Source organism: Pelodiscus sinensis, chromosome Z (genome assembly GCF_052426305.1).
Source record: "Pelodiscus sinensis isolate ZL-2025 chromosome Z, ASM5242630v1, whole genome shotgun sequence".
NCBI lineage: Eukaryota > Metazoa > Chordata > Testudines > Trionychidae > Pelodiscus > Pelodiscus sinensis.
This window is the reverse complement of record NC_143085.1, coordinates 16,869,208-16,890,317: the sequence shown is the minus strand read 5'-3', so window position 1 is coordinate 16,890,317 and position 21,110 is coordinate 16,869,208. Positions and strand designations below refer to the sequence as shown.

The window sequence follows — 21,110 nt, the reverse complement described above, 5'->3', positions numbered from 1 at the left end:
CTTTGCGACATGGCTGTGTCTCTACCCAAGATGGCGCCTATGGGGGATGGTTAGAAGGGGTGGGGATAATTGTCATCTTGTATTATTCCGATTGGAGGCGTGCTGATGTGCGATGGGTGGATTATATAGCGGTATTTGTGGAGACAGTGGAAAAATTGCATTTTTTTCCAGCGGGCATTTTAGCACGTCGGTGACGTCACTCCAGAGCCCGCCCCCCCCGTATTTAGCTCCGCCTCCCGCCGTGGCTGCTGGAGGAGGTGGGTTGGGGGTTACTACCTGAGCCGACACGCGTCTCGTCATGGAGGGAGCAAGGAGCCACACTGAGTAGCGGTGGTGTCCTGCTGTGGTCGGGGAGGCGGGTAAGGGGTGGACGGGGCGCACCCCTGGGGTAATGGCTGGGCGCGCTGCATGGGCGGATGAGGGAGCTGTCTGGGCGTGTGGTGACAGCAGGGCACCCTGGCGCCATTGGTGGTCTATGGGGTGAAGTGGCGGCAAAAGGTGATGGCCCTTTGCTGTTGCACATGGGCAACGTGGGGGGCGGGGGAGTTGTGTACTGGGGCACGTGGACTCCCGTGGGCTGATGCATAGCGATGGCCTATTTGCTATGGCTCATGGAGGGAGCCTATGGGAGTGGTGCCGTGTCACTAGAGTCGCAAGGGTGGGATGCTGCAATGGCATCACAGCCTGTTCTGGAATATGCTGGTGTAGCAACGGTAGCTGTGCCCTGGTGGTAACCTAGAATGGCATGTTGTGGTGTGTTCAGAGTGAAAGGGCATGACCATGATAACACATGGTGGTAGCCCAGGTTATGTACTGTGATGGCACCTTGTTGTGGTATATTAGTAGTAGGGGTTGGTAGCATTGTTTTCTGTAGCTGTGTGCATTGTTGGCCACGCAGGAGTGATTTAGGTATCACCCAGCTAATTAGTAGAGTGAAGCTGGCAAAACCTTTCTATTTATGCCTTGGGTTGCATAAAATGTATTCCATACATGGATGGAAAAAATAGAACACTGATTTGTGACGTGCCTTGTGGTTCAGTTACCAACATTTTCTAACTTCTGCAAGTCCTTGTTTAAAAAGTAATCTGTGAAACAAATCTTTACAGGACTGAAGGAATGATGGAAGAAAATAGTAGTCTTTGTGCCCCTGAAGGAGAAAATAAAGCTCTTTCTGCAGAAGTAGAAAGTGTGACTGAAGTGGAAATTAAGCATGATGAAGGTGATAGCCATGCAGAGAAAACAGCAAATTGTCCTGATATGTACAGATACATCAAAGGGGATTTGTTTACTTCGGAGATTTATAAAGTAGAAATTCAGAACCTTCCTAAATATATTGGCTTTAATGATGTAAAGAAGTTTCTTGCAAAATATGGACTTAATCCTCATAAGATAAAACTTTTTGGGAAGCAAACTTTTGCATTTGTGACATTTAAAAGTGAGGAGGAAAGGGATAAAGCTATGAAAGTCCTTCATGGAGTCATGTGGAAAAGCCGCTATTTGAGTGTTAGGCTTGCAAAGCCTAAAGCTGATCCCATTGTAAAAAAGAGGAAAAAAGAAGAGGAGGACATTGAACAGAGAGAGGCAAAACGTCCAGCTTTGGCAAAAGATAGTGAAGAGGAGCCTATAACAAAACAGATAGCAGACGTGGTGACTCCTTTGTGGAATATACCATATGAAGAACAGCTGACAAAGAAGAAGCAAGAGTGTGAACAAGTGCTGCAGAAACTGACAAAGTAATTCCTTTATGTAATGGTACTCGAATATTTATGAGCTTTCAAACAAATTTCAGTGAATATAGTTAAAATCCAGTAAATCTTTTTTCTATTCCTTATATAGACATAAGTTGTAAGTAAGTCTCTTTTAATATGTAAGAATGCCTTTCCTTAAACTACCACTTCAAACCCATGTCTTGAAAATTATACTGATCAAATGTATAGGATTTGATGTTTTCAGTAAATTGATCCCTTTGAAAATGTCTTGCTTAAATTAAGGGATGTAATTTTAAAGAAAATTATTCTATAAACCACCAACATTAAAATGAAGGTTTTTATACCACTATAAAACTGTATTTGGCAGGCTTTCAGTGAAATAAGGGATGACCTGTGCTAGCAATGACGTTATTCTGATGGTCTTCTGTCAACCAGTCTACTCTAATTCTCACACTTTATTTATTGTCTTTGAAGTATTACTCCTAAGAATAGTTTTATATTTAAGATCCTCAGTTTTATCTGTGCCTTAATCAGTTACCTAACTATCCACAGAAATAAACATCTAACCTCAGTAGTCATTAGGCATTTTACAAAAAATAAAAGCAGACAAGTGTGGGTTTTTTTTGTTTGTTTGTTCCCCCCTCCCCCACCTCCATGCATAAATACCACCCAACTCCCATCATCTTAAGAGTCTACTTTTCAACAGACATTTCACTTAAGCGGGATTGGCGGGAAGTCAGTTTAGCTGTCAACATTATATTTTAATTAGAAAAAAATGCGGAACTCTTCTATGTTCCTTTTGTGGTGATTCCAGCAAAGGGGTAACAGGCCAACAGTTCAATCTGCTTTATCCTAGAACTCTGCAGCTGTGCTATGTATTTTTGTAGATTAGACTTTCATCTATAAATCTGTTAAATTTTTGCAGGGAAATAGGAAACAACAACAAAGCTCTGTTACCCTGGCTGTTTGTGCAGAAGCAGAAATATAATAAAATCTGTTGCCCACTAGAGGGAGTGAAACCATCACCTTTACAGGTACCTCAAAATCTAACTTGTTCTGGGATGGGGCATTATCTGACGGACAATACTGTAGCTTGGTAATTAAGTAGAAGTTACAATGCTTTATTTCAACAATATGAGCTTTTGTGGGCAAAATCTACTTCAGATGACTAGAGTATTAAAAGTATTATGATACTATCTACATGTTTTGTTTAGCCTTTAAGGTGCTACTAGACTATTGGTCTATAACAGGAAAAAACAGCAAACTCGGCTACCCCTTTGAAGCTTTCAGTACCATTATTTGGAAATTTTAATTTCCAAATATGGGCTGAAACTTGGTATTCTAAGTTTCAAGCCATCAAAGAAATTCCCTAACTAAATTTTTAAGACTTAAAATTTGAGACTAATGTTTACAATAGATCTTTGAGGGCAGGAGTAGTCAATATGTAGGATATAACATACATAGCATAGGTAACTTTTTTCTTTTAAACTTTAGACTGAATACCGCAACAAATGTGAATTTTTGATTGGGATGGGTTTAAATCAAGAAGATAAAACTGTAGGTTGTCGCCTTGGCAAATACAAGGGTGGAAGCTGTGCTGTAGTGGAACCATTTGACACTCTTCACATTCCTGCTGTTGCCAAAAAAGTAGTGAAGGCTTTTCAAGACTACATAAGGTAAGAACTGAATTAGACTGAATGGCTTAATATTTTTAAACATGTACAAAATGAAATACTTTGAAAAGCTGGATGGTTATTTTTAGAATGAAACTTAAACAAATGGATCCAGTTCTGAAGCAACCCTTCTATACACCTCTGAAATCTGGGACTCTGGTCTGGCAACATTTGGACCGTGGATATTGCTGGACCAAAAAGCCCCAGCTGGCCAGGTTCAGGGGCTCGGCTGGTGTGGTGGGGAATGCAGCTCTGGCCACACCAGTGACATTGGGGGCTGGCATCTGGGATAGCAGCTTAGATTCTTCTTTCTCTCTCTCCCCTCCTGTCCCCCCTCCCCCCCGCCCTCAGGTGAGCAGCACAGCCCGAGGCAAGAGTACTGCCCCAGCATGACCGGGGGCAGTGTGGCCAGCAGGAGAGAGCGGGGCCAGGAGGGGAACCGCTCCGGTCCTAAGGGTGTCAGACCAGGAAGGTCCCACCTGTATTCTATATTTAAATGTGGCTTATGTGTTTTTTTTCTTAAATTTCTTCAGTATGTTCAGCACACAGTACATACAAGACAGTTACTGCCGTAAGATACTTAGCATATAAGATGGACAGGCAGTACTAAATAAAAATATTAAGGTCCAATCTCAGAATAAGGCAAAATATTTTCTCTTAAAAGTTTCCTTGTGTTCTATTTGTAATAGGTTGATATTGTTGACAGAAAAGAGACAAGTATTTTAAAGAGGAATTTGAATGACAGCGTGATAGTTTGGTATATTTGAAAGTGGGGCGGGGGAGAGGGCTTCAACATGTAAGGTCAGCCTGAAGGAAGGTACAAAGATGAAAATGTGAGATTCCTCCTTAAACAGCTGGAAAAGGGGGAAAATATTTTGAACTGACAATAGAGATGGGGCAGAATCCTAGAAGCATATGAGATGCTTAAAAGGGGCAATGGTGTGATCTGAACACTGTCAAAGGAAGACATTGAGATCTGTTTTATTTAATAAAACAAAAAAAAGGGAGTTAGCTGGGAATCAAGAAAGCAAGAAGGGAGGAAGACATCTAATTCATTAAGAGTGATGATCGGGGCCACCATTTGAGTTTTAGCTTTAGGGTATTGTGATTAGGTGTGTAAATGCTTCGAGGGAATGGATACTAAAGGGTTAGAAAAGGGAGGCGTCACCTCCGGCTGGGCAGGCTAAAAAAGAGATAAAAGCCTGCAGCCTAGCCAGAACAGAGAGTGTCACAGTGAAAGGACTCCATAGAGTGAGATGTGAAGAAGCCACTCCGAAACCAATTTCTCTCCCAGAAGGTGTCAGGAAAAGCTTACCAGGCAGGAGGTACCTGAAAGACCCAGAGTGAGAAAGCGCTCAAAGATTTAAATGAACAAGTCCTGTATTGTACTACCCAGGGGCTGGGCTGTGACACAGAAGAGAGCATAGGCCTGTGTCCCTGCCGCCTTCATACAGATGGGAGTAGGACCACTGAGAACCCTTACCTGTGTGTTGTTAATAATAATACTGGCTTTGTGTTCCTGCTTTAACTTATTTTACTTCTGCCCTTTTGAAGAAAGTAGGGAAGAAACCCAGAAAGAGGTTAGGAGAAACCCTTAGGGTATGTCTAAACTACATCCCTTTTTCGATAAAGGGATGTAAATTAGACCCATCAAAATTGTAAATGAAGCTGGGATTTGAATTTTCCATGTTTCACTTGCATAATGGTGGCTGTGGGTTTTTCTAAAAAGCTGCTTTTCCGGGGTATCTTTTGACAGATTTTTTTTTTTTCCAAAAAAAGCTGCGGCCTCCATTATGCAAGTGAAATGCAGGAAATTCAAATCCCAGCTTAATTTACAATTTCAATATGTCTAATTTGATCCCTTTATTGAAAAAAGGATGTAATTTATACATACCCCCAGACAAAGGGCCAAACTTCTGGGACTACTTAGCAAATGCCTGCTAAAGAGGTTGAAAGAACTTTGAGTAAAGTCCTATTCCTTTCAGCCGTGAAAGGGGAGAGACCCAAGTAACCTGACTGGAACTACAGATGAAGATTGAAAGTTATATGTTCAGTCCCTGAATAAATTAAGATATATGGCAGACCCATAGGTGCTGCAGGCCAGAGCGTCCTGAGTTAACGGTATATTTTTTGAGACCTCAATAAGGGTCAAAACTAATCTTTCAATTTGAATAAGCTTTTCTTCTACCTTATTGTACAGTGAATTTGTTTTACTTAGCTGAATTATTAAACATCATGCAGAGGTTATTCTTTTATTTGGTCACTCAATTTTGAAAATTGCAGGTCAACCCCTTACTCTGTGTACAGTCCGGAAACCTATGAAGGCCACTGGAAGCAGCTCACTGTCCGCACCAGCAAAAATGATCATATCATGGCAATTGTTTATTTTAATCCTCAGGTACTAGAGCTTTTTATAATCTAAGGGGAAAAAAAAAACAACCCTTAGTGTAACGAAAAGCAACACATTTATTTACCTGTCCAAAGTTCTGATAGTAGTACTATATTTGTATTTAATCTGATAATTATTTGTGAGTTATAGGAAAAATATATGGTTTTGAACTCTCAATGTATGGTTTTAAGAAGAAAGGACTCATTTTCCTTTTAAAAAAAAAGGGGGGGGGGGAGATTGGTAATTATGAAGAAGAAAGCCTTCAGATAATCATGACTGTCAAATTTTTTGTGTATGGAATCTCTGCCTGAAGTATTGACACACACGCACAAATTAGGTGAAGCACAAGTATGCATTACATATATCTACAGTTAAGATTGTGCAGTGCTTCTCTGAAAGAGGCTTTTTTAAAAGTTGCATATATCTTTACCATGCTTAAGTTACAGATTAAAATGTTTCAGCTACTTCCAAAAGTAAGTTTGGGAAAACATTTTACCTTTTTTAGATCTTAAAACCGTTGCATTGAGATGCTCCAGAGTTGACATAATTTGGAGCAAAGTTTTGAAATATTTGGCAGGTGGTTTGCCCTAGTATTATAGCTATGCATTTGTCATCCATGATGATTTTGTTCAAAATTGTCCAGCCTGCAAACCTCTGAAATATCTCAATTCATATATGCTCAGAGCTCCTACATGTCACCTGGATAGAAAATATTCATCCTCACAGAGCTGTTGAACATTTTATATCTTGGGTCAAGCAGGACTTCTGGAATTGCTCTCTTGACTGTCAGGGACCACTCTAGTACAAGGGCACAAAACGAACAATATTCTTATTACCCCTATGCCATTGTTGCCCCTGCAACATGGAGAAGGAGTTGCTTGACTCAAATTCACAGGGGAGAGGAAAAAGGGGACCAAGAAAAGAGTTAAGGGCAGTAGGTCAGGGTGTAGGGTTTGGAATGGGCAGGAGTAAAGGGAGATGGACAGGAGCAGGGTAGAAGAGTGGATTGGGGCACTAGAGCCTTCCTATTACCCCTCCCTTCCAGCACTCTAGGAGCATCATAAATCTAATTCACACTGTCCCCTCAAACCCTTCCCTTCCAGAACTTTAACAGCTATGTATGGCTGATTCAGTGTCGAAGCTCAGAGAGAGTAGGGGCTGGAGCATGAATCTGCCATTCAGGACCCTCAAAGTGCTGGGAGGGAGGGGGAAAAGTAGGAAATGCAGGGTTCCAGAGTGTGAGAGGTGTTGGGGTTGGGGAAGGGGAAGGGCAGAAAGGGGACTTAAAGCCACATGTAGCCCACCACTAGCCTAATAACTAGGATCCACTCTCCTACAGAATCTGGGAGAATGGTCTTCTAGAGGAAGGTCTTGGGCTTTTTACATAGACCATGCTGGAATAAGGAGGGCCCACTAGTTAACCCCACTGATAGCCGCATGAGTTTTATAAAACTCAAACTGTCAGTGTAATATCAATAATTAGAATCATTCAATATTTTTTTATTCCTAGACAACATTTCCATTTGAGAGATGCCTCTCAACAGACAAGCAAATAAGTAAAACTTAATGTTGGAAAATAACCAAACATCATCACATTTTCCTTTAAATTTGTACTTCTAGAAATTAAATAAAGAAGAGCTTGTTGACTTGAGCACTTCACTGGCAAAGTATTTTACAAAAGGATCTGGCCAGGACAGTGGGGTAACCTCCCTTTACTTTGTAGAGGAAGGACAAAGGTAAGTTTTGTACCTGTAAAGGAAAGCTTAAATAGCATGTCTGCTGTAATTCTAATATCTGGCATAGCAATGAACATAGAAAAAGCAGCAGTATCATTTTTATTGATAAATTGACATTGTCCAAGCAAAAGACTTCTAATATTTTATGGCCTCCTACATCATAACAGCTGATTCCTTGTAGATTAGTTGCCCTTTGTTTATTGGACAGAGGTAGTTAGAGCTTTGTATTGGATGAACCTGGCCAGTTAGGGGCTGCCACAGGAGGATACTTTTTTAGTTGTGGAAAACCCAGGAAGAAATTTTCTGGACACTTCTCCTTCCCCACTTCCTTCCTTTTTTGCCAGTTTTCTGACTGGTAGGACCCCATTTTCTTTCTCCAGGTATATTAAATGCCGCCTCTTGCTGTCTCTATACAATGGCAGATGTTCCCTCTGAGAACAGAAATTGGACAGCAAGACAAAAAATACTTTAAGAGTAAAAAATTAACAACTTCTCTTAACCTTAAACTGCAATATTGTAAATGAAAACAATTCATAGGTTAAACTAACTTTCTGAAGACCCTGAATTAAAGGATTAGATATGATTTTAATTCAGTGGTTGCATTGGTAGGCCTGATAAGTGAAGCCCATTAATTATACAATATTGTAAAATCAGCTGAGTCTCTAATTATTCTTCAGTAATTGCCAGTCTTCATATATATGGTACAGGGATGTAATAGTTTAGTCGATTAATTGATAAGCTTTTGCTTATCAGTTAATGCTGTAGACTGTTATCCCCCAACCGTAAACTTTTTTAGCAGGCTGGCCGGAGCCCTGCTCAGTCCTCACTCATGCCATATCCAGGACCTACATCTGCTGTGATTCTACATTTTAAAGGGTATTGGGAGCCAGGCAGGCAGTCCGGCTCAGTTTCAGCTTGCGTCAGGTCTGGGAGCTCAGCCATCCCTAGCCACGGGCTGCTGCTGCTCTGTGCTTCTGCCCCTGTATCAGAGGCAGCAGCGTAGGGAAACAGGCAGCCGGTCCGTGAGAGGAGTGGGTTTTTAAAGTGGATCCTGCCTGGCACATTGGGTTGCTGCCTCTGATACAGAAGCAGCAGTGTGGAGTGGCTGAGGGCTCCTTGGGAGTGGGGCCAGAGCTTGTTGGCTGCCAGACTCACCCCCAAGGACTACACAGAGTAGTCGAAAAACCAAAACAAATTCATGAGGTTAATAGATGTCAAATATCAGTAATCGAATAGTGTGGTGGTAATGATGCTCACTCTCATTCATACAAGTAGGAAATCTGTGTATGCAAGTTCAGAAACCAACATTTTTAAAAATAAAAGGTGTTCTATATCTGTGGGTATGAAAAGCTTCAGGGGGTAGCTTAGTTTGTAACAAGAAAAAATTAAAACCGCAGTTAGTCTAGTAGCACTTCAAAGACTAACAAAATATGTAGGCTGTGTCTAGACTGGCAAGTTTTTCCGCAAAATCATCTGCTTTTCTGGAAAAACTTGCAAGCTGTCTACACTGGCCGTTTGAATTTCCGCAAAAGCACTGACGATCTTATGTAAGATCGTCAGTGCTTTTGCGGAAATACTATGCTGCTCCCGTTCGGGCAAGTCTTTTTCCAAAAAACTTCTGCGCAAAAGGGCCAGTGTAGACAGCAGAGATTTGTTTTCCGCAAAAAAGCCCCGATCGCGAAAATGGCGATTGGGGCTTTTTTGCAGAAAAGCGCGTGTAGATTGGCCACGACGCTTTTCCGCAAAAAACACTTTTTGTGGAAAAGCGTCCTGCCAATCTAGATGCGCTTTTTCCAAAAATGCTTTTAACAGAAAACTTTTCCGTTAAAAGCATTTCCAGAAAATCATGCCAGTGTAGACGTAAACATAGATGATAAATAGATAGTTCTAGTTACAGGAGTCTGTTAAAATCTTTAAAGTGCTATTAGACTATTTTTTGTTTTTTACATTTTTCCTGTGTGGATATGGGTTGTTTAAGGTCCTGTTCATGTGATTAGAGCCCATCTTCCTCCTTCTCCCTCTCCCCAAAAAAATGTGTATGTAATATAAGTGGTCATGACCAAAACCCGCTGTAACATGTTTGGTGGCTTTTTCTTTCAGAAAGTCACCCAATCGTGAAGACTTACCTTTACAACATTTGGCTGGTGATAAGTACATATATGAAGAGCTGCTTGGTCTAAAGTTTAGAATTTCCCCCCATGCATTTTTCCAAGTAATGTTGGTATTGAGTTGTACTAAATTGTATTAGAGCTGAAGTAATAAGATGAACTATGTAAATTATTACTCTAAGATTTTTAAACCTTTCTAGCAAAATATTTCGAGCAATAAATGGCTAATGCTGCAGAAAAATGCTGTATGGACATAGAGGCTGTAGAAACATATTGAGCAATCTATAATTACACATCTGACCCAACTGAAAATTATTTATAGTGGATGAATACCAATTCCTTTTTTATTCAGCTAAAATGCTGAAGCTAAGTATTGAATAAGTAAATGCTTAGGATTGGTTTTGCGGATTTGGTATGACACATTCTTTGTTAGCAAACAGGTCTGTGAATAGAACAGTGGTTACTCGCCCTGTTCAGGTATTGCGGTTCTTAAAGATGGATGTCTCTGGAGGTTCACTGAGAATTGACAGGGCACATGTGCCCTAAATGGGAACTGCTGCTGAACTGTCTCTTACATAGGGATGTTATGGAGTAGTTGACCACTACCCGATAAGCATATGCTTATCGGGTAATGAACTCAACTACTCACTTCCCCCAGCCCCCTTGCTGCCTCTGTCAGAGGCAGCAAGGGGGGGGAGCAGGAGTCAGTGGTGATGGGAACTGACTTAAATCTGTTCCTTCTCCCCCTCCCCTGCCCCCTGCACCATGTCCGCAGTGTGGAGGAGCAAGTGGGGGGGGGGGGGGGGGGAGAGGCGGCAGAGCTGCAGCATCCAGGAATTAGTACAAGGTGTTTAGTCCCAGCTTGTGCCACCCCTGGGAGCTAACCCCAATGCAGCTCTGCATTTTAAATGTACTAAGAGCCCGCAGGAGCTCATACTACATTTAAACTGCAGAGCCACAGGGGGGATAGTGAGTGCCTTCTACCCCCCCCCCCCCCAACTAATTGAGTAGTTGATGGAAATTCTATCAACTACTCGATTTGTTGATGAACTCCAATTTAATATCCCTCCTCTCTATCTCTGGCAGTTACCTAATGCTGTGTGATTAAATCCTTCTCTCTTGCTCTTGGCCTAAGAGCAATTGGCAGTGCCTCTAAGCTTGCCTTTATCTTAAATAGATTTAGCTTTAGTAGTTTTAGAGCCCAGTCAGTCTATTCTCACCTTTTGTAATTCTTGGTAGATTGGTTATTACATAATCTAGATCTCTACCCTTGTGGTGGTGATGAAACACTATTGTTAGGGGCATGCCTGAGTTATCATAGAACACTGGAAGGCACCTTGAGAGGTCATAGAGTCCAGTTCCCTGCTCTCATGGCAGGACCCTGTACTGACTAGACTATCCCTAATAGATGTATATCCAGCCTCTTAAATATCTCCAGAGATGGGAGGTTGTGGAATCTTCTAGGCAACTTATTCCAGTGTTTAACCACCCTGACAGGAAGTTTTTCCTAATGTCCAACCTAAACCTTTCTTGCTGCAGTTTAAGCCCATTGCTTATTGTCCTATCCTCAGAGGCTAAGGAGAACAGTGTTTCTCCCTCCTCTTTGATAACAGTTTTCAGGTATCTAAAAGGATATGTCCCCCTCTGTCTTCTTTCCAAACTAAACAATCCCAATTCTTTGTCTTCCTTCATAGGTCATATTTTCTAGCCCTTTAAACATTCTTGTTGCTCTTCTCTGGACCTTCTCTAATTTTTCCACGTCTTTCTTGAAATGGGGTGCCCAGAACTGGACACTACTCCAATTGAGGCCTAATCAGCGCAGAGTAGAGTGGGAAAATGACTTCTTGTGTCTTGCTCACAACACACCTGTTAAGGCAGTGGTCTCCAACCTTTTTACACCCAAGATCACTTTTTAAATGACAGACCAAGCCAAGATCTACTGCCCAGCCCCTTCCTTAAAGCTCAGCGTGGGTGAACCACGCTCCACCTGGGCAGGCGCAGAGGAGAAGCTGCCTAGCCAGCTGGCTGTGGCCTTCAGCCCAGAGGAGGCTGAACCGTGCTCCAGCTGATCGGGCTGCTTCCCCTCTGCACCTGCCCACGTGGAACTTGGTGCACCCTGGCTGAGCGCCATGGCCAGCTGGCCAGGAAGCCGCTTCTCTTCGCTCCCGCCCAACTGCCCTGCGCTTAGCCTGGGAAGCTTGCTCCAGCACAGCTGGAGCCTGACGCAGCCTCCCTGGGCTGAGCGCAGGGCAGCCGGGCTGGAGGGAAGAGAAGAGCTGCCCGGCCAGCTGGCCGTGGTGCTCAGCCAGGGTGCACCGAGCTCCATGTGGGCAGGTGCAGAGGAGAAGCCACCGATCAGTTGGAGCGCAGGGCAGCCTCTTTCAGTTGAAAGCCAGAGTCAGCTGGCTGGGGTGTTTCAGTCCTCCTGATCTCCCAGCTCCTACCATTCCCCGCAGCTACTCACCTGTGTTGCTCGGTGAGTAGTTGCTCCTCAAATGAGGAAATCTAATGTAAATGTACTGCGCAGGTGTGCAGTTCAGAGAGGGCTCAAAAGTTACTCTTAGAGCCCCTGAGATCTACCAGTAGATCGCAATCTACTGGTTGGTGACCACGATGTTAAGACCAGGTTTTAAATGCAATCTAATTTGTAACACACAGAAATCAGAGGAATGTATTATTTGCTGTCTCTCAGCAAGACACATGTTCTGCAGAAGTGTTCCCATTGCCATAATCTTAAGACCCTATATGAACTAGGGTTCTTAGTCTGAGTAACCATTTAACTGATAAGTGGATGTTTGTAGGTTACACTCAGCCTCCCAGGAGATTGCTTTGCTGCAACAGGGCGGTGAAGTGTCCTCCCTGGGAGCCAGGAGAGAACTGGGATGAAGGGGGTAGTTTGGTCACAAAGAGCTATGTAACTTCTTGAGGTACGACCCAGTTTCACCTTACATGCACTGTCCCTAATGGGCAAACTGCTACTGAAATTCTCCAGTCACAGGTGCAGGGATGCAGATTGAGCCACTGGGACACTACTTGCATTAGTAGAGTTGCCAGCTGGGGGAGAGAGATTACATAGGTTGTATTTCAAATAATTTTCTGCCAGCAAACACTGAACTTGTCTAAAAACATATAGGTAATTTTTGTTTTGTTTCTTTGTTTGGAAAGGGGAAATAAAGTACTACCACAAAGTGAAGGATTATATTTCTCTTAGTTTTGCATGTAACATTCTTTAGAAATTGGGAATTACACATGTGCTTTAAGGAGATCTTAGTTCCATTTTTATTTCTCACTTGAGATTTTAATATATTAAGCTAATACAACCTTCTTAACGTAGACCATTTTCTAGGTTAGAGGTATAGGAGGCCCCTGCTTTACGACAGTCCAATTTATGACTCCCTTTCCCCCTCCCCCAAACTTACATCCTTGGCTCCGCATCTATGAGGGTGTACGACACCTGTGATAAACGCAGGCTCAAGTTACGACACCCCCAACTTGCAATTCTATCCCTGGAACTGATTGTGTCACAAGTTGGGGGCAGCCTGTACTGGCCTTGACAACTTCTTTTCTGACTCTCTAGTCCTGATTCCATGTCCTGTTAACAAATGTAATTACAGAAAGATATTTCCTGTAAAGATAGGCAGCATTAATGAGACAAGGTAAAAATAAAATTCACTTTGTGATGGATATAGTCACATGGGTATGTCTATTTGTGTGTGGAGTTTTGTTTTTGTGTTCCCTTTATTTGTCCTTTATTTCCTTTAATTTGGCCCTTTTCTGTATTTGCTATGACCCCTAATTTTGGTGTCCCACAAACATGACTTCTTGATTTAGTGCCTAAAGTGTTTAGTGCCTAAAGTGTAAACTATATTACATTTTTGAATTTACACCAGAGGAACATCCAAATATGTGAAGGAGTTGTAGGTTTGGTTTGGTTTTTCTCTTGTTCAAAAACTCCTCTGGAAGCCTGAATAAGTCCTGGTCTTTTGGTCCAGTCATATCTTGCTGTTGCTAGGGAGAAACTTTGATATGCTACCAGCACAGTTCTGATGTGAATTTACATGAAAAGTTGGCTTATGTTAATTTTTAATATTAAATTTAATATTGTTTAATGATAGTAAGTGACTTGCTGTTGTAACAAAGGAGTATATTTGTGTTGGAATTATATAGGTAAATACACAGGCTGCAGAGGTGCTATATAAATCCATTAGCGACTGGGCCCAGCTGAACAAAGATAGCACTGTACTTGACATCTGCTGTGGAACAGGAACAATTGGAATTTCACTGGCAAAGGTGAGCCATTTGCTTTAAATATAATTTTCAGCAAATCCTATTAAACTAATACAGGAAATCATAAAATGAAAGTTAAGTTGCAGGGGTCTTACACTGCATTTAACTGAGGAAAATGCTTAAATCAAGTTATTGCACTTTGATGTTGCCAGTGCTTTAGGAAGTTAACTTAATTTTGAACATCTGGCCAGGCTGCATAAATAAATATTTCCCAGCTAGTTATTGTACCTAACTGTTCTTAATTTCAATTATGGGAATTTTCAACTCTAAAAGTTAGAACTTCATAGCAGCTGGCACAACTTTCATTGTCAAAGTATGAATGTGGTTCATTTTAAAAAATGAATGTAAAGAGTACTTTATCTGGTATCTGCACATATTCAAAAACAGATCTACTTCAGTGACTTTTCTAGAGATTATTAAAAAAACTAATGCAGCTGTAACTGACACAGCTGGGATCTATTCCATTGTGCAGCAACATAACTATTTACCAAGTCCTAATCAGTTACATTGGTAGAAAGCCACTGACAAACAGCCATTTTTCCAAAAAACTTGCAGAGCATCCACACTTGAAGCACACTTTTGCACAAAAAATTGTAAGTACAGAGGGGTTTTTCTATGAGGAAGAACACCTTTTTGCGAAAGAGTTCTTTCACAAAAAAGTGTGGATAGGGAAGAGGATTTTTTGTGCAAAAAGAAGAAAAAGCACAGGTGCCCTGAGTGGCCATTCTGTGCATAGCAATCAGAGCTTACTTTCGAGGTCCATGCAGTCTGGATGTTCTTTCCCAAAGGTGCATCGCTTTTTCGATGTGCTTTTACAGTGTGGACATGCTCTTCCACAAGAAGTTTGTGGAAGATCTCTTCCGATAAAAGCTTCTTGCACAAGAAGCCTGTGGTCTAGACGTAGCCATAGTGTCTAATTTGAGTGTCATAATCAGGTGTCTAATTTGGTCTCCCCAATTACTTATTGGGGTAATTATGCACACAGTGGAAAGAATTCAGTATCACTTTAAGGCAGAATATGCAGGGCTAGCAGTGAAGGAGATACATATTTGAGCATGTCTGCCTATATGTGAGGATAGGAAAGGCAAAGCAAGTCCTTCCATCTATCCTTATCTATTGACCAGCCTGAGAGCTTGTCTAGAGCAGTGTTTCCCAATTTTATTTGGCCATGGAACCCTTTAAATTCAAAATAATTTTGTGGAACCTCTAATAGTCTAATATATGGAGTTTAAAAAGTAGACCGTAAGTAAGGATGAAAACAAATGCTAAACAAGGTAATGAGATCAACATTTAGTTTAATTGCACATTTAAAAACAAAAATCAGAATTTTTTTTAATCCTAAAATGTTACTGTAATGGAATTTTCTCGCAGAACCCTTATTTTCACTTTGCAGAACCTTGGAGTTCTGCGGAACACCATTTGGGAAACACTGGTCTAGAGGAACAACTAATGCACTGCAAGCTGGTGTAAATCTACAGCATACCAGTACAGCAGGTCCTGACTCTAAGCCCTACTATTGTGTATTAAAAGTTCCTTAGTGTGCATTAATCTATTCTGCTCTGATATGAGTACATCATTACACAAAATTCAATTCTTAGTGCGCAGGAGCAATGTCCAGACAGCCTACACTGCATAGCATGCTGCTGCACTATACCCCAGCTTGCTGTGTGCTTATCTGGTCATCAAAACAAGCTCTAAAAATACCCTGCTAGTTTACTCACCATGTGCCTTTTTTATTTTATCTTCAACTGCTTTAAAGATGGGTTTTTTCTTTTGATCAGGTAAACTCAGAAAATAATGTTCTAAGGCCAGTGCTGTGGCAAGAATCCCTAATGCATGTTGACCATCATCCTCAGTTTTCCTCCAGTGTGGTATTTGTGGTGTCAAACCTGTATCCCATCCTGTTGGACTCACTGATCTTTTTTTCTTTGATTCCTCAGAAAGTGAAGAAAGTTGTTGGAATCGAACTCTGTCAAGAAGCTGTAGAGGATGCCAAAGTGAATGCCCAAATTAATGGTTGGTAAAGATAAGTGTATAAACACTAGGATCTTTGTCTATAAAGGAATGTAGGAGTTAAGCACCTGACATCTATTGAATTTGCCTGACTTATTTTCATCTGAAAATTCCAGCCTGGATTAATCATAGGTTGAATGTCTCTAGTCCAGCAACAGCTGTGGTCCGGCATGATTTTAGTTAGCAGGATGTTATCACGGGTCTGGCCAAGTTTCCCACAGTTCCGTAAAACTTGTTGATAGCCATCAGTCCTGGCTCTCTGTGTTCTATGCTATTAAGTTTTTTGTTTTGTTTTACTCCTAAATGTCTTCTAAGAGCCCAGTAAGCAGTGTTAGTGTTGGTAATGCTGGCTAGACAATGACCTCCCGGGATTGCTAAATTCTCTGGTTTGGCACTGCTCAGGTCCTAAAAGTGCTGAACAAGAGGTTCAACCTGTACTTCAAAGTTGTAATTATTTATTTCTAGCCGATATTTTCATTGTTAAAATCCACTTAAGTTGATTGTCTCTTTTTGAATACTAATATTGTATCTTTAAATCAACCGAATTCACCTAACTTTAATTTTTAAAATAACTTCAATATAATTTTCCTGTGTATACCTAATCAGCAAATTGCTCATCTGACAAGTGTTGAACGCTATGTATCATAGCATTCAGTGTTGGCATTTTAAAGAGGTAGAATTTATTTGCAAAGAATTTTAGTTAATGATTACAATAGAAATTCATATGTATGGTGCCTTTTTTTCAGGTTATTTAAACAGTAGCTCGAATATTATACCCTAATGCCAATGCCTACAAATGTTAATCCATTGCGTGTCTCAAGACCTCGAATATTGGCATTTCTATATGCAAAACACTACAAAGAACAAGTTACCTAGTTACTCTAGCTACCTCTGATGTATGCACACTAATTTAAAAGATGCTCTGATTACAATGAAATTTCACAACTACCTTTCTCAGAATTGAACAACATTGAATTTCACTGTGGAAAGGCTGAAGACATTGTTCCATCTTTAATTAATGTATTAGCATCGCACAACCTGATTACAATTGTGGATCCACCTCGGGCAGGACTACGTAAGTTTATTTACTTGGGTCTTAGTTAACTGATATGTAGTGGATTATTTTTTTATTTTTTTTTTATTTTTTTTTTTTTTTTAACAAATCAGCTAGCTGATTGTTGGAAGAAAACTTGTTATAGTCTAAGCGTGCCTCAAGAAAATCATGCTCAACTTTTAAAATTGTTTTTCTGCAACTAGTGACATGCACTATTAGCAGACAACTTTCTTAATTTGTCATTTAGATTCTAAAGTGATTCTTGCAATCCGAAGAGCTGAACACTTGAAGAAGCTCATCTATGTATCCTGCAATCCCAGAGCTGCCATGAACAACTTTGTGGAGTAAGTTTTTGTTTGTTTGGTTTTTTTAAATTGGCTAGGTAAAGCCAACAGACAAAATCACTTTCTGAAAAAAAGTGAAGTTAAATTCCCTATTTGCATGCAAACAGATTAAGCGTATTCGCTATCGCAGGCATTCTCAAACTTCATTGTCCTGTGAACCCCTTCTTCATAACCCAAGGAGGGGGACCAAAGCCAAAGAGCTTCAGGGTCAGCTTCAGCATCAGCACTTATTCAGGAATAATATGGCCCACAGGCTGGAGATCTGGTCTAGCAAACCTTCAGATCTAGCCTGCCACCATCCTATGGCCCAGCAAAAACCTTGGGCAGGCTCCCTGCTGACCGTGCCCCTACACATCACTCAGAGCGGCCAGGTACCGGGGCTAGCATGTGTGTGTCTCTGTGCAGTACATGCCCCTTGGGGGAAGGAGGGCTTCGTGTGCTATCTCTTCCCCCAGCACAATTTCACAGCTCTGGCCAAAGGGAGCTGCCTGGGCCAAACTTGCATCCCCCTCCTGCACCATGACCCTGGTCACAACTCTATCATAGACTTTGCATCCCCTTCTGGATCCTGCATCCCATCTCATGTTCTAGGTCACAATCAATGCTCCCTCTAAGCTGCACAGCAGCATAACTTCACAAGTGATTAATCAGCCCTGACCAATCAGAGGCTCAGTGCATGGAGCTGACTGACTGGGGGGAGGGTACAGATTGTGCTGCTTCACAAGTTAGAGGGAACTCTGGTCACAACCCTGTCCCTTTCATCCAAACGCCAAGTCCCCCTACCTCCTGCATCCCAATTTCCTATTCCAAGCTCCCTTCTGCACCCAACCTCTATCCCAGACCCTGCACCATCTCCCTTAATATAATAGAGGGTGGCCCTTGACCACTTCCAAATTCTTGGAGTGGCCCCCTATAAAAAAATGTATTGCCCATTCCTGCTCTAACCTGAGCCCAGCCACCCAGGGCTAAGGCTCTTGGGCTTCAGCTTCCATCCTGGGTGATGGGACTCGGGCTCTAGATTTTCTAGTGACAAAGCTTATATTTGCCTTGATTATGCCATTAAAAAGGGGTCCTGATGAGATGTTAAATATTGGTTAATTGAATAGTCCATTAACTTCATGAATTCTTGTCAATTACTCCACTATTCTATAGTCCTCAGCAGTGAAGCTAGAAACCAGTGCACTCCAGCCCCACTCCTGAGGAGCCCCCTACCACTCCATGCTGCTGCCTGCCTTTGTATCAGAGCCAGCAGCGTGGGGTTCCAGGCAAGAGCTGGCCTGTAAGGGGAGCTAGTTTAAAAACCAGCTCCCCTTGCAGACTGACTGCCTGTCACCCCATGCTGCTGCCTTTGATGCAGAGGCAGCAGCATAGCGTGGCAGCAGCCCCTATCCAGGGGAGGGGTTGAGCTCCTGGACCTAGCATGAGTTAGAACTGAACTGGGCTGCCTGCCCGCCTGGCTCCTAACACTTAAATGTAGAACCACATCAGGGGGTAGGTCCTGGATCTGGCGTGAGTGAGGACTGAGCTGGGCTGCTGGCCAGCTTGCTAAAAGATTTACTGGCATGTAATGCTGGAATGCATGTAGTCTATAACATTAACCTATAAGCTTTTGCTTATTGGTTAATCAACTACACTATTACATCCCTAGAACTGACTCAGTTTAAGAACCACTGAGCTATAGGATCACATAATAGTAGTTGATCTTGCCTTGGGAGATGTGGGTGACAGTTTTCCTCCCTTGTACTGGGAGAACCTTAGCCTACAATAGCTGGTTTAGTAGTAGAGCCAAACTATATGATTATCCTATGAGGCAAGGAGAGTGAACAACAATGCAAAGGCTTTTCCTAGATGTAGACTAGTGTTCATGGTCCAGGAAAACTAATACTAACTTTTATTTTTCTCCTAAGTCTTTGTCGGGCCCCTTCCAATCGTGTCAGAGGAACCCCTTTCCGTCCAGTTAAAGCAATGGCTGTGGATCTGTTCCCTCAGACTATGCATTGTGAGCTGCTTATATTCTTTGAAAGGGTAGAACATTCAAATGGAAACTCGACTGAAGCAAGCCCTGACACATCTCAGGTTATGAATACAAATTCAGCAGATTCTACCCAGGATGGCAGTATTGACCCACCTGAAGAGAAAGTAGGAACTCTGTCTTCTACCTAATGTTGTGGTAGGCTGGACAGTTGGTGTGTATGCGTGCATATATTTTATACACTGTCAACCATCTTCACTGATTGATTTCCTTCTAAAAGTCAGAAGTTACTCTTGCTTGTTTAAAAAATGTTTGAGGCATCAGCAGTAACCACATACTCAATCTCTGTAAAACATGCTAATTACCAGATTTACAAGTGCTGAAGGCTTTCAGTTAAGTAAAGTGACAGCAGCATTTTTCAACTCCATGAACAAAGATTAGCTTAACTGTTATACTTAGTTATTTTTCCTTGTAGGAACTGGATTATTTTATTACAGACTACTTGGACCAACACCTTCTGTTTTCACTCATGTACACTTCCACTGAAAGCAGTGGGATATCTTTCAGGAGTTTAGGTCAGTCATGCTGGTCTTATATTTTTGTGCGTTCATAAAATAGTGTTCATGTATGTTAGTAGGATTCAGCATGGATTCCCTCCAGATGTCAAGTGAGCGTAGGAGGTTTTATATGCCTAAAACTTTTGTTTGGAAAATTAATATAGAAGATGAGTGGTAAATCGCTACTAGTGAACACACTTTAATGCCCCTGGCAGATAGCAGTTCTGTTGAACAAGAGACTTTTGCATTGCACGCCAGTTTAAATAAATTCTGGGTTTTGTTTTTTGTTTTTTAAAAAAAAAAGCCTGGATAATTTCTTATTGGGGAAGTTAGAATTGAAAAGAAGTACAAGTTTGCAGTTGCAAGTTTAAAAGGTACCATAGTTTATTTGCAATTAAAGCTATCTTTTTAGTCACTATTTAAAAAGGCTTTTCAACTACCCTAATTCTTTGCTAGGGAAGAGACATGAAGCTCAGTTTTTCAGAGAGCTAGTAATCTGACAGATCTGAAAATTCCATACTTCTAGTAGAAAATGGACCTCTGTGCTCTGATTTTTGGTAGAAATAACAGATTGCCCCTTCACTAGAAGGATACCCTTCCCTGACTAACTGTTTTGAGTTGCATCAATTTGGCCGATACTTGTTTATTGGATCTTAGACATCATGTTAACTGCTCAGGGAGAGTGAGATTTCTCTTGCTCTGTAATAGGGATGGGAGGGGACTTTTTTCAGTAAGGGGCTGCTGCCTCACAGAGAAACAGTTGGACTGCACACAAGTGAGACACAAGCCCAAACTTCCTCACTGATGTGGCCCCTGAGGGAAGAGGAGAGACCGTCTCTCCTGCCCCACCCCTACCCTTGGTGAGAGCCTAGGCAGCCCCAGGCTAATAGATCTTGTGTGCTGCAGCCCCAGGGGGAGCTAGCAGGGCGTCTGGAGTGCCAGTGCTGAGGGGGATCCCTGAGCAAGCTGGAGGCCATATATAGCCACCCCTGTTCTCTATAACAAAGTGAAATTAGGACTGGAGGACTCAGTGCTGCTCCCACTGCAGTTTCAAAAACAAAGAATCAGTGCAAGACAAATACTGTATGCAAGAAAATATGCTTTTCTGGAGATGTTGGAAGGTAAGTGTTACCTTTCACAGCTGATTAATTCATACGTGACTAAACCATATTGTGGACCTCACTGGCGTTATTTCTGTAGCACAGAGGTCAGAACTTTTTGGCCTAACCAGGGCTGGATTAAGGCATGGGCTAGCCAGGCAGTTGCCT

At 41.8% G+C, this 21,110-nt stretch overlaps 1 protein-coding gene across 3 annotated transcripts; it reads left to right on the top strand.

The window, feature by feature from the left end:
* Positions 1–65: 65 nt before the first annotated feature.
* On the top strand, positions 66–20,127 carry TRMT2A (tRNA methyltransferase 2A). Of its 3 annotated transcripts, none has more exons than XM_075898349.2 (12): positions 66–257; positions 1,107–1,733; positions 2,635–2,743; positions 3,204–3,385; positions 5,666–5,780; positions 7,392–7,507; positions 9,608–9,719; positions 13,783–13,905; positions 15,843–15,918; positions 16,874–16,990; positions 17,217–17,313; positions 19,221–20,127. In XM_075898349.2, exons 2-12 carry the CDS (start codon positions 1,117–1,119, stop codon positions 19,474–19,476), a joined length of 1,920 nt encoding a protein of 639 aa, XP_075754464.1. In that variant the 5' UTR covers positions 66–257; positions 1,107–1,116; the 3' UTR covers positions 19,477–20,127. The 3 variants fall into 3 exon arrangements, with proteins under 3 accessions (XP_075754464.1, XP_075754463.1, XP_075754465.1); XM_075898348.2 differs by having other exon boundaries at positions 66–359; XM_075898350.2 differs by lacking the exon at positions 66–257 and adding an exon at positions 398–498.
* Positions 20,128–21,110: the final 983 nt, after the last annotated feature.

What these genes read in the sequence shown, in the direction of transcription:
- TRMT2A (XM_075898349.2), top strand. Translation starts at nt 1,117, where the DNA reads ATGATGGAAGAAAATAGTAGTCTTTGTGCCCCTGAAGGAGAAAATAAA. An exon ending in GTGCTGCAGAAACTGACAAA is followed by an intron (nt 1,734 to 2,634) that starts GTAATTCCTTTA and finishes AAATTTTTGCAG; the next exon opens with GGAAATAGGAAACAACAACA. An exon ending in TTTGTAGAGGAAGGACAAAG is followed by an intron (nt 7,508 to 9,607) that starts GTAAGTTTTGTA and finishes TTTTTCTTTCAG; the next exon opens with AAAGTCACCCAATCGTGAAG.